At 37.5% G+C, this 12,966-nt stretch overlaps 1 protein-coding gene across 12 annotated transcripts in view; it reads right to left on the bottom strand.

Annotated features, from left to right (window-relative positions):
• Window positions 1–12,966, bottom strand: part of cdc42bpaa (CDC42 binding protein kinase alpha (DMPK-like) a) — a 171,518-nt gene that overhangs the window by 59,212 nt on the left and 99,340 nt on the right. For all 12 annotated transcript variants that reach the window (XM_073928165.1, XM_073928166.1, XM_073928167.1 and 9 more), the window contains 6 exons: window positions 11,647–11,769; window positions 9,269–9,402; window positions 7,951–8,193; window positions 7,609–7,719; window positions 4,971–5,218; window positions 4,410–4,491 (listed from right to left, as the gene is read on the bottom strand). In XM_073928165.1, the coding sequence (XP_073784266.1) occupies window positions 4,410–4,491; window positions 4,971–5,218; window positions 7,609–7,719; window positions 7,951–8,193; window positions 9,269–9,402; window positions 11,647–11,769 (941 nt within the window). The remainder of the gene's footprint in view (window positions 1–4,409; window positions 4,492–4,970; window positions 5,219–7,608; window positions 7,720–7,950; window positions 8,194–9,268; window positions 9,403–11,646; window positions 11,770–12,966) is intronic.

The following is a 12,966-nucleotide window of genomic DNA, read 5'->3' as shown; positions in this document are numbered from 1 at the left end:
CAAACCTTTATAAGTTCTTTCTTCTGTTGAAGACACAAGAAAAAGATGTTTTAAAGAAAACTGGAAACCTGTAACCACTGACTTCAATACTATTTGTTTGTTCTACTATGAAAGTCAATAGCTACAGGTTTCAGCTTAAAATATCTTCTCGTGTTCAACAGAGGAAAGAAACTCAAAAAGGTTTGAAACCACTTTGAGGTTTGTGGCCCATTTCCACTGAGTGGTACGGTACACTACTGTACGGTATGGGGCGGGTCAGTTTATCTTTTTATAGTCATTTCCACTGTAAAAAGATACCAAAAAGCGAACCGTACAACTGTTTGGATACCCTTTCGAAAGGGTACCTATCACAACAAAAGGGTACCACATAGCGGAGCAAGACACGCAGCTGAACGCTATTGGTTTACAAAAAAAAGACATCACTAGCTTGTGCAGAAGCAGGAGAATGAAAACAAAGGAAGCACCATTTATAGATATACAGCAGAGACATTACACTGTAATATATATATATATATAATAACGAGCCATGGTCGACCAGGGGTCCGTTCTTCGTACCTCGCTTAAATGATCTAAGATGATTTGGCAGATCCTGGATCTTTTAATCTTGATAACTGATCTCTCGCTAATTTGGTTCTTCAAACAAGTTTGCGAATCAGATTAGAATGTCTAGATGAACTGATCTGAGATCGCTGCGTGTGTTGTGAAGGACCGATCTATCGATCCTCAAAATCATGATCAGCAGTGGAACGATTGGCTGACGGCACAGCAGCGTAATGACATCATCTGATTAATATTCAATTATCCATGTGAGCAAAATTACATCAAATTAGCAGTAAACGGCTTGTTTAATATGACACGCAAAAACCTTCCACATTTGTTGTGAGCTGCAGGCTTTACACTTTCATGTGTCAAGAGTATTCATCATGTATTTCAATGCAAATCAGTGTATTTAGTTCTACATTTAGAAAAGATTTTCTTTATTATAATAGCCGTTTTTTTTAATCGCTGTATGGAATAACTGGATGTTTTCAAAAGCATTTTGATATTGGTAAAGGCGTCTGCAACTTTTGTTAAGCATGATCACTGGCATATTAACTGTCAAAACATGTTTATGACTGCATTAATGTATTATTTCTTTTTTTAAAAAGTCACACATTTTGCATTTCTATTATACACAAATTGTACTAAAGCGATCTAAAAAGTTCATATCAATGTTTTCTCTTTGCACCAGCAGGTGGCAGTCTTTGTACTTTCATTTCGAGAGTGTGGATTGCATAAGTTTTATTAATATGTATAACTTTATTTTATTAATATTTATAACTTTATATATATATTTAAAATAGTTACTATTTTCCCAAGTGTATATAGCTACTATTGTAAGAAAATATCAGAATTCGGAACATACTTTATCTATTATCTTTGCTTGAACTGAGCCGATCTAATCCTGTTTATATAAACTGAACCTGCTCCCGATCAGGTTTAAGTTGCAGAACTGTTGCTATGACAACAACTCTCGGATCAGCTTTGAAGAACGAAACGATCCTGGATCGTGTCAAATCGTCAATATCCAAATCCAGCTAACTGAGTAATCCACGTACAAAGAACGGACCCCAGAGCTTAAACAAACGTTGCCGTCATCATGATGAACAGCCACAATACAAGAAGAAGAGCAGATTTTATCATGTGCCCCATAGTTTTTTACAAGGCCAATTAAAGCGTGAGCGTTTTCGCTTTCTCGCAATCGCTCGCCGCATGTCTATATTTGAAATAATGAACTTCTTGAGCTGATGATTATAACGTGCGCATGATTATTGAAGTGCTTCTGACATCCTTTCATAAATGGACAAACGCGAGAGTGAAGATAAAAAAAAAATCAAAGGAGAAGCCAGAAAAAACAAAGGAGCAAATGATTCTTTCAACAACCTAAAAGATGAACAAACTGCCATGTTTAACTATTATCATCATTTTTTGACTATTATGAACTTGAAATGATGGAATTACTTTCTAAGGTTACATGTGCTGCTGACACATACAGTATGAGAGATTTGTACTGACTTTGTTAGTACAAAATTGACTGTACAACATTGACTGTATATGTTGGGGATTGTTTATAAGGCCAAAAGTAAGGCCTAAATCTATGCTGTGTGTAGTTTTTCTGTAATTGGTTACATATCGGAAACTGTAAGGGTCTGTATGTGTTTATATATGTTCATTTATTTATTTATTGAATATAATTGCAGACGTTACAGTAGGCTATTTCGCACATCATTGATCTGCAGTTGTAATCAAATCATGTTCATAGAAAGGTTAGTAATGAACATTTATACACAAGTATTTATGTGTATAAAGCATCTGTTTAGTGAGAAGTGCTTCTTATATGATATGTGAACGACCCGTACAGCTTTACTGTAGACATTTCCTCCAGCAAAAATTACGTTTGCAACTTTCTATCATACACCAACCCGACCAAAAGGGTACCATTGGTATCCCTTTGGCACTGGAAAAGCAAGCCTGATAAAAGGTGACCCGTACCGTACCATACCGTACCACTCATTGCAAACAGGTCAATAGTAAATAGTGAATACAACTTCAATGCAGGACCAACAAAAGTTTGTCCAATCAAAATGCTGTCCTTCCTGCCTTTCAAGCTATATCAGCATACTATCATCTCAAAAACATTGCAGAAATTAGATGCTTTGTCTCCAATGAGGACTTATAGAAACTTGTTCATGCTTTTATCACCAGCAGCGTGGATTACTGTAATGGACTTCACACAAAAAAGACAGTCAGACAGTTGCTGCTGCCAGGATTCTGACCACAACCAGGAAATCAGAGCACATCACACCTGTCCTCAGGTCTTTATACTGGCTCTCAGTTACATTCAGAATAGATTTTAAAGTATTATTATTTGTCTATATATCACTAAATGTCCAAGGAGCTCAATACATGACAGATATGCTCACTGAATACAAACCTAACAGATCCCTCATATCATTACTGTGCATTTGCAGGAGACTCGCAAAAATACCGGGAGACTTGGGATGTCTGGAATGACTTCCCGCCCTACTCATAATTCCCTCTTCATACAGCTGTATGCCTATTACATATCCATAATACACTGTGATGTAACCGCGCTCGGATCGTATCGCTTTCTCACTACAATCGATCCGCTCCAGGGTTCGTTTCAATTAAGCAGTGACCACCTCATTCAAGTGATCTCGGAGGGATCGTTTTGGCACGGATCCGATCGCGTTTGATGGATTCACATATGCCAAACGCACTGCGCTAACTGGGCAAACGAGACATGTTCCGAAATAAAAGTTTAGGTGTGAAAGCACCCTAAGAGTTAGATTTAAGACTTTTTAGGACATTTTTATACCACAAAGGAATAAATGTAAAACCTAATTAATAGTACTGAATTTGAACAAAAAAAAAAAATTTCAGTTTGGCTTTGTATTTTAATATTGGCAGTCTTGACGTGGAAATGCAGTAAAAATGAAATGTTAAATTGGCAACTTCATTTTAATTATCAATTTGACAGGGACGATGTGTTGTCAAAGTGAAAATGAAAATTAAATAATTTAATTTTGTTTTCAATTTTGGCAAATATTTTGCAAACAGTGTTTTAAAATGAAATTGTTCATCTGATTTTCATTTTCATTTCCAATGTTTATTTGATTTGTTTAAAATTGGCAGGATTTACCTTCCATATCTCAGTAGCCATATCTGTACAATATAAAGGTACTGCAAACATGTCACATTATAAGGAAAAATGCTGTCTGCCATTAGAGTAAGAGAAATTAGAGAAATCTGCCGCACTGCGCTAACTGGGCAAACGAGACATGTTCCGAAATAAAAGTTTAGGTGTGAAAGCACCCTAAGAGTTAGATTTAAGACTTTTTAGGACATTTTTTATACCACAAAGGAATAAATGTAAAACCTAATTTATAGTACTGAATTTGAACAAAAAAAAAAACATGCAGCATTAATTACCATCCTTAACACCATTTATTGCATATAGAAAAAGTGGAAAATATTTGAACTGATTAATAATTACTACTAATAACAATGGGGATGGAGCAAAACTCTGTGGTAAACTCCCAGCGAGCAATATCGCATATTGCTTAATTTCATTATTCTATCATAGCAAATTTATGGTAAGAGGGGCGTGGTTAAGAATATTATGGCTGATCGCCACTTCAAACTAAGAAGCAAATGCTCAGACTTTGATTGAAGTTTAACAAAACAAAACAAAAAAAAAAAAATCAATGGATTAACTTGCCCAGAATAAATGTTCACCTAAAGAACAACAATGCGCCCTTTCAAAATAAAGACTGTAAATGTCAAGCAAATGAGCTTTAACTGATTTTAAAGCATCGTGACAGTCCCAAAAGAGTCAGAATATTCACCTTGTCGAGTTCACTGGACAGTTTCTTGTTTTCTTCAGACAGCAGCACTCGCTCAAACTCAAGCTCGTCTCGTTCGCTATGACTGTGAGGGTGAAATGATTGATTGAACATCAGGGTTAGCGCATTCGGCATCCAATACACAGAGCAAACAGACTAACACAAGCCCTAACAGAGAGCTTATTTTAAAGAGGTTTTTTAACTAAATTTTTTGTTTAGTTAAATTAAATTTTCTAGCCATCTCAACTTCCATCAATCAAACTGAGTAAACACATTAAGTTAAACTATGTATAACTTAAAAAATGTAATTGAAGCTTGATTTACATATTAAAATAAATTAAAGTAACATATAAACATTTGTTGACTTGAATTTTTGCTATTAAACATTTTACAGTGCATTCAACACCACTTTTTATTTTATATTATTTCACAAGTCCACGTACAATGTTAGCCAAGTGCACCACAAATGATTATAATTTAGTTTTACATGACCCTTTGTGACCCTCTGTAGTATTATCAAGTGTTTCACATTCACAGTGTTTCTAGAATAATGAAAATGCGTACCTCTCTCTGCGGGACTTGTCCAGCTTGTCTTTAAGCATCATGATCTCTTTCTTCAAGCTGAGCTGCTGTCCCTCTGACTCTTTCAGTTCCTTCTTCAGGCTCTTCAGTTCATTGGCATGTTGCTGTTCTATGCGGGAAAGCTCTTCTTTGAAGTGCACCGTCTTCTTTTCCAGGTCTGCTCGTAGTTTACTAAGCTCTTGGTTCTGCTCAGACGACCCCGTGCTTGGAGAGCGGCCCACATGCTTCTGCTGCTCGATGACAGACCAAAAAAATTGATCTTCAGAGACTTGCACACGGCTCATTTAAAGTTATGCACAAATAATTTGGACAAATGACTGGTTTGTTAATATAGTTTATCTTTATTTTTCCCATAAAGTAATGTTCTGATTAAATGTAAACAAGCCATGTCCATGTGAACCGGATGTTGCTGACACTTTTGTTTAAGTACGTTGAAACTGAATATTGAGTATAGGGGTAGGTCTTTCACTTTGTGCAAAATTCCCTTATAGGAAACTAACAGTAAAAGGGGTGTGGTTAAAGCCGTCAAACTAGGGTTGCGCGATGTCCACCAATTTGGCATCGTAAGATGTCTAATGTAAAACACTGCAATAGACGACGCCATTGTCATCGTAGGCAGCGGTGAATTAATTATTAATGAATAAATATTTCATAACGAATTAATAATTTGTAGCCTAGCTTTTTGACTACCTGACCCGCATAGTCTTTGTTTTACCCATAACCAAATCATTAATAAATAAAGATAAGTTACACACAAATTACCACCTGTCAATTACTTTTTCCGCGGGACATGGATAGGCAGAGTGATCCGTGTCGTCATAATGGCGTCGATAAATTTGGTTGGGAAAAATGATGCACAACCAACAGTATATGAGGTTTTCACTTAATTTACTAAGTACAAGCATGAAAGCGAAAGATTGAAGCAGTGTATTGATGCTGTGACACGTTACCTGATAGATTCAAAAGACCGAAGAGTCGTTAGATAGAGACAAGATTAATTAAATATTACGTTTAACAACTATAGTGAGAAGCGATCCAGTGGTGCATCCTTGATAAACTGTCTGACGTGCACTGCTCTCTGGGGTTTTGTGCTCAAACCCCCCCATACTGACTGTCTGGAGCTCAGGTATGCGCATATGCAGCACAGCATGCCAGTGTGTGTGTGTGTGGTCAAGTAATGTGCGTTTTTAGCAGTGTAGTAGTTAGAGCTGTGAACCTACACTAGTCTCACGGTTCGGTCCGGTTACGATTATCATGCCATCGATTCGGTTCAATTCGATATCTCGGTGCATCACGGTGCATTGACGATGCTTTCCATACACAGTTTTATATTTTCTTCACAGCAGCAGTTCTTGTATTAAAATGTATGAATATATTTATATTTATATATTATTTGTAATACAATTTTGTCATTTAATACAAACAGTCAGATATACAAACTGTAACTTTAAACAAAACGAGCATTTAGCAAATAATATAAACAAATATAAATATCCAGCTCACTCTCTGATCCTTGTCTAGTTCTCTTACAGCCCTTTGATTGGTCACACCCTCAAAAAAAACGGTTGCGATTGGCTCTTGCGCGCTGCGCTCTTCAGATAAGTGACACTGATGAGCGGCAGGCGGCAGCGGTGATCTCACAGCTGATGTATGATAGACACGCTGGAGAAAACTCTGCAGACACGCGCTCGTTTCTGTATCTAAACGTAATGCTGTAAAACAGCCGAGAGGAGAAGAAAAGCCACCTCAGCAGGTCAAATGGGCCACTGGGTGTGTGTGTGTGTGTGAGAGAGAAAGAGAGAGAGACAGAGACAGAGCGAAAGCGAGAGAGAGAGAAAGAAATGGAGTAGGCTACTTTCATTCTCTCGATCTCAGTGAAATAGGGGCTATTGTTGTATATGTCAGTGAAAGACTGGTCCAGCAAACACACACAGTGAAATTGTGCACAGTTTATGAGTTTTAAGTAGTTAAAGCGATGTAAATACTCGCGATCGCCTCCCTCGCGACAGAGCGCATATGAGGTAAATGACGTCAGTAATAACCGGTTATGATTATTACTGAACCGATACCGAATTGTCCGCGTCTGCATCGCGATGCACCGAAGAAACGATTAATTTTGACACCCCTAGTAGTAGTGTGGACGTGGATCGCGCCACTTTGCCAGTGTGGACGTGGATCATTTTCGTTGTAAAATGTCATTTTAAAACTAAGACGAATTAGTGTAAATGGGGCCTAAGTGTGTATTTTTCCCGAGCGGGTTCTTGCTGCGACAGGGACGGGGCGGAGGATCTCGATGTCGGCTTAGCATAGTGACATCTATCGGCCATTGCGATGGATGATGGCATCATCTACTGACCCAACCCCATGTCAAACTGACATCATTAGAGAAGGATCATCTCTCCAAATAAGCAATAGGCATCGATACAATGATCTATGCTAAGCTGAGCTAAAATGCTCCTGCCAGACTCTGAGATTGGCTGATAATAAGCCAAAAAAAACTCAAAAAAAAGGTTCCTTTTAGGGGTTGCATTGCATCTAAGACCTCTTTTACAGCAGCAAATTCACTTCAAGTCGAGTTTTACACTTTATTTTGAGAGAAGAAGCGTTTATGTGCACAAACCTTGATGCTGTCCAGCTCTTCTTCCAGCTGTCTGCTGAACTGCTCGCTGCGCTCCCTCAACTTCTTCTCTTTCTGAGCCTCAGCAGACCACTCTTCAGCCTGGACCTCCATCTACACACACACAGTTTACACATGTTTAATGTACAGCTGAAGTCAGAATTATTAGCCCTCCTGAATTATTAGACCCCCCCGTATATTTTTCCCTAATTCCTGTTTAACGTAGAGAAGATTTTTTCAACACATTTCCAATGATAATAGTTTTAATAACTCATTTCTAATAACTGATATATTTTATTTTTGCCATGAGCTGAATAAGAGAAAACATCCCTGCTTTAAACCAACCTCTTTCTTGGCTCTCTCTGCTTTGCGCACATCCAGCCGAAGCGCCTCCACCTTCTGATTGAGTGAATCCAGCTCCTCCTCTTTGTCCCGTAGCTGTCGGGTCAGACGCTGTTTGAGTGACCTCAGCTCCGTCACTTTCTCGCTCACCTCCGCAAACTCCTGCATGGCCATTTTCCTCTGACTGTCGGCCTCCTTCAGCTCCTTCCCCTGAACTTTCTGCTTGTCTGAGGACTCCTGCAGACGCTGGTGGAAAAAAAAAATACAAAAGTTGAGACAAATGACGATTAAAACTGTATATTTATAATAATTGAGACACATTTGTTCATTTAAAAATTATGATATTATTATTTAGAATTAAAACTAGTTTAATTGCGCTAAGTGTGTATTTTTCACGAGCGGGTTTGCGATGGGGGCGGGGTGGAGCATCGGCGATGCCGGCTCAGCTGTCTGTTGTTGTCTATTGGCCATCGGCAATGAACGATAGCATCGTCTATTGGCCCAACCCTAATTGAAAGTCTGTTTACGTCCACCATAATGACTGTACAATATTTAACATTAACAGTAATTTAACAGTAGACCCCCACATAGGCCTAATATTAATATCGTTATACCATATCGTCACTATAGAATTATAAGGTTCTATCTGACATTTTTGTCAAAATTGAGCTATTGACATATTCTTATTAAATGACAACTTATTGTTTACATTAAGACTTTTTAAAAAAAAAAAAAACTTTGAAGCTCAATATATCAAAATCATTCAGAACGCAGATAGAACCTTATAATTCCAAGGTATAAGAAAAACAGTAATAGTAGCCTACTCATATTAACCTTTATTTTACATCTACAGAATCGTGAGAAAAAATCATGATCTTGATTTTAAGCTAAAACAATCGTGATTCACATTTTAGCCAGAATCGTGCAGCCCTAACATCCATACACTCTTGTATTCACACACACACACATACACTACGGCCGATTTAGTTTATTCAATTCACCTATAGCGCATGTCTTTGGACTTTGTGAGGAAGCCGGAGCACCCGGAGAAAACCCACACCAACACAGGGAGAACATGCAAACTCCACACAGAAATGCCAACTGACCCTGCTGGTACTCGAACCAGCGACCTTCTTGCGGTGTTTATGCATTTTAACTTTTTTATTATTACATTTTAAAATGTTAAATTTGTTATTTCAAATTAATTTTACATCCTTTTATATTCACACTTGATTTATTTTTTTACAATAAGAATAAGGTCAATACAGGTGCTTCACTTTTGAGCAGTACCGTGTATGTGAAGTTACAAATGAATGAGTACCTTCTGCAGGTCATCTCTCTCCTGCTTTGTGCTCTTGAGCTGTTTTTCCAGAGACCGGATCTGTTTGGAGGAGTCCTCCATATCACTGCGTGCAGAAATGGCTTGTTCCAGCTGCTGCTCCACCTGTCCTGTATCTGAAAGAGACCAAAACAAGATCAGATGCAAAGAACGTGAGTGCTAAATAATGGGTATTTACAGCTAAGTTATTAACCCCTCTGGGAAACTTTTCTTCATTTTCAAATAAGTGATGTTTAACAGAGCAATGCAGTTTTCATATACAGGGCTCAAAATTAACTTTTTTACTTGGTAGCACCGGTGCTCCCAACTTCAGATATTTAGGAGCACCAAAAAAATTTTAGGAGCACCAGAAAAAATTTAGGAGCACCCACCAAAAATGAATGAGCACCGCTGCAAATTGTTTTTTAGGGGTTTTATTGTATTTTAAAACAACATCAATAGGACTGACAAAAACCAGAAACAACTATCTAACTAATGCTGCGAAGACATTGATATTTGTGTGCAATAATTCCAAAATGAATGTCTAATAATTAGGCTATAGAATATTAATGATGATGAAAAATGACAATAATTGTAACAATGAATTACATTTCTCATTATGATACTGCCTTGAATGTGCATGAATGTAGGTTATCTGCTATAAAAAGTCTGTTACTTTATGAAAAATAAATGTATCGTTTGCATCAAACAAAAACAAAGCATTGCAGTAAGAAATATTTATTTTGTACTGCTGTTTTTATATGCATGTCAATTTAATAAATAATATTTCTGCTACAAAACAAAAGATTATAATAAATCATTCAATTCAATTATGAAAGCTGAAAAGCAGTCATCAGTAAATAAATAAAAAAAATAATATACACCTCAAAAAAAGAATAGACAAGAGAAAGTAAGTAAAGTCTCACTTTTACTCACTCTTTAAAAGTTTTGGTTTCAGTTTGTGTCAATTTAAAGGTTCAGTCTGAGATGATCTTCATTTTTCTGTGTTAGTGGAAAAGCAGGCAAGTCAGCCGTCCCAATTTATGAGCAGGCAGAGCAGGATTCTTGCGATGACCACCGGCGCAATACCGCTCTCTGTTATGAGCCGCAGTTTTAGCGTAAACTTAGTAAAGGCGAGCTTCTTTGGCGATGATATGTACAGTATTAGATTTGACTTTTAGCGGACATTTGCGCTGAACACGCAGTGAATGCAACACATGGAGATTCGGGCGCCTTCTCCAAGAAGCGCGTACTCGATTGATCTCAGCTGGTGGATCATTATTCACCACGTGACGTGTCATGATCGCTCTCATCTGCGCCTCAACTTTAGGTGGGGTTTGCAAACCTGTGTGCTTTAAGTTTTTACTCTTCAGCCATTTGCATTTCCCCGTGGTCATAAAAGCTCCTTCCCTGTCATCTGACAGCGGAATACCTTGAGTGATTGACAGCTAATATGAACCAATATAGCGGCAGGGAAGAGCGATTCAGCACGTTTTTACAAAAAAATCAAAACAGGTCGCACTACAACCATTATCTGCACTAATGCGCCAAAATATATTATGAGGTCGCATAGATTAATTTTCGGGCGCATATGCGACCAAAACGGTCGCAATTTCGAGCCCTGATATACTATTTTTTCTTCCAGAATAAGTCTATTTTTTATTTGCTTGGAATACAAGTCATTAAATTAATAAAAATATGGTAAATGTTTTGTGATTGGCTACTCAATAAACTCTCTCGGACCTAAGTTCTATTGAACATCTCTGGAGAGATCTGAAAATGGAGGTACACAGTAGCTTCCCATCCAACCCGATAGAACTTAGAAGGTACAAAAGGAATGTGCAAAAATTCCCAAAGACATGTGTGCCAAGCTTGTGGCATTATTTTCAAAAAGACTTGAGGCTGTAATTGCTGCCAAAGTTGTTTAACAGAGCAAAGTTTTCACAGTGTTTGATATAATATCTTTTTTCTTCCAGAATAAGTTAATACATTTTTTATTTGCATGGAATATAGGTCATTAAATTAATGAAAAATATGGTCAATATTTAAAAAAAATTATAATATTTTTTTGATTGGCTACTTAATAAACTCTCCAATGACTTGTCTAAGGCTAATAGCAACAAAAAAAGTCATGTGCTGTCATCATGGCAAAGACAAAACTTAGTTATGTAAACTATCAAGATTAAAAATGTGTTGAAAAAAAATCTGTACATTAAATAGCACTTGCTATTTTATAAAAAATTCAGAGAAGGGCTAATCATTTTGACTTTGTATCAGTTACATTTGAGATATGACAACTATAAACATCAAGGGATAAAACAATCACATAGTTTGTTTAAGTCTGGTCATATGATACCCTACTAACAACACTGTGAGATTACCTGCAATCTGTTTTTTTAGCATTTCTATCTCCTCCTTCAGTCCGCGGATCTCAAACTCTCTGTTGGAGGAAACAGGCCCATCCGAGCTGGAATACTGCAGAGCCTGTACCGCTTTTGTGGACTCTGGGGACCAATAGACATTGCAAGAGTCATCCAGGCAGATCAACACCTTTGTGGGAAAACTTTTTTTTTTTTCAGCGACTCGTGCAAATGTGCAAAAGCTGGTGCAAGGCTCGGTTAAAGTATTAGAGAGATGAAAGAGTGTTTACTACAGGTGGTTTGTCAAGCCCACTCCCCTGTATGAGGCATACTCACACATTAAGACCTTTTTAGAGCACTATGAATTAAATTTCAGATTTATACAGGGAAACGATGTTTTTTCCAATAGTGAAAAGAGTTTATTTGCCCCCCCAATAGTGAAGCGCTATGAATACTTTCTGGATGCACTTTAGGAAAATTAACACTTGTTTAAAATGGTTTAAAACCTACAAGACAATAGTTCAGTGAATTTAAGAATTTTTAAGGCCTAAAATGCTGTTTTTGATATTTAAGATTCAAGGTTTATACACATTTTTACAACCAAAACTCCATGACTTTTTGAGGACTTTCAAGTAAACTTTAATGACCTGGGGCGTCATGCATCAACGCTGCGTACACACAAAAACTTTGCGAACGTCAGGTTTCACGCTCACGTTTGGATTTACTAACGATGAAATGAAAGTGAGAATGTGTGTTAGTCCACGCCAACTTCATGTCTAGCGTACAAGCATTTATTGTGTGTGTTTGTTTTATTTCCACTGGCGACTCCTAGAGGCAATTATGTTAAATCCCACACTACAAAGTATCTTTGAGCCGTGCAATGGTAGCTGGGACGGGATCATCTGCATGTCTAGCAGGTATATAAGGTTTCCATACTATACAGATGATCAGCCAAACATTAAAGCGCAATTTGCAGCGGTCGCCGGTTTTCCCAATGTAATCCGAGCGATCGACTACACGCACATTGCTATAAAGGCGCCATCTGAAGACGAATTTGCATAAGTGAATCAGAAACATTTCCATTCAATAAATGCGCAAATAATATGTGATGCTCAAATGCGCTTAACATATTACACAAAATTATTAATGTTTCCTTCCTTGTGATGAAGAGTAGGCAAAATCTGATATGTAATGGGGAAAAAAGAAAAATTAGAAGAAGTTCATCAAACACTGGATTCGAACTGGGTTCAGGAATGATAGTGTCAAATTATGTTGCCATGCGCTTTATGAGCTACACCACTCACGCTGGTGTAGTCTGCTCAACTGTTACTATATTAGCTG

This window comes from Danio rerio, chromosome 17, assembly GCF_049306965.1.
Source record: "Danio rerio strain Tuebingen ecotype United States chromosome 17, GRCz12tu, whole genome shotgun sequence".
NCBI classification, from domain to species: Eukaryota; Metazoa; Chordata; class Actinopteri; order Cypriniformes; family Danionidae; genus Danio; species Danio rerio.
This window is presented reverse-complemented; position numbering and strand designations above follow the sequence as displayed.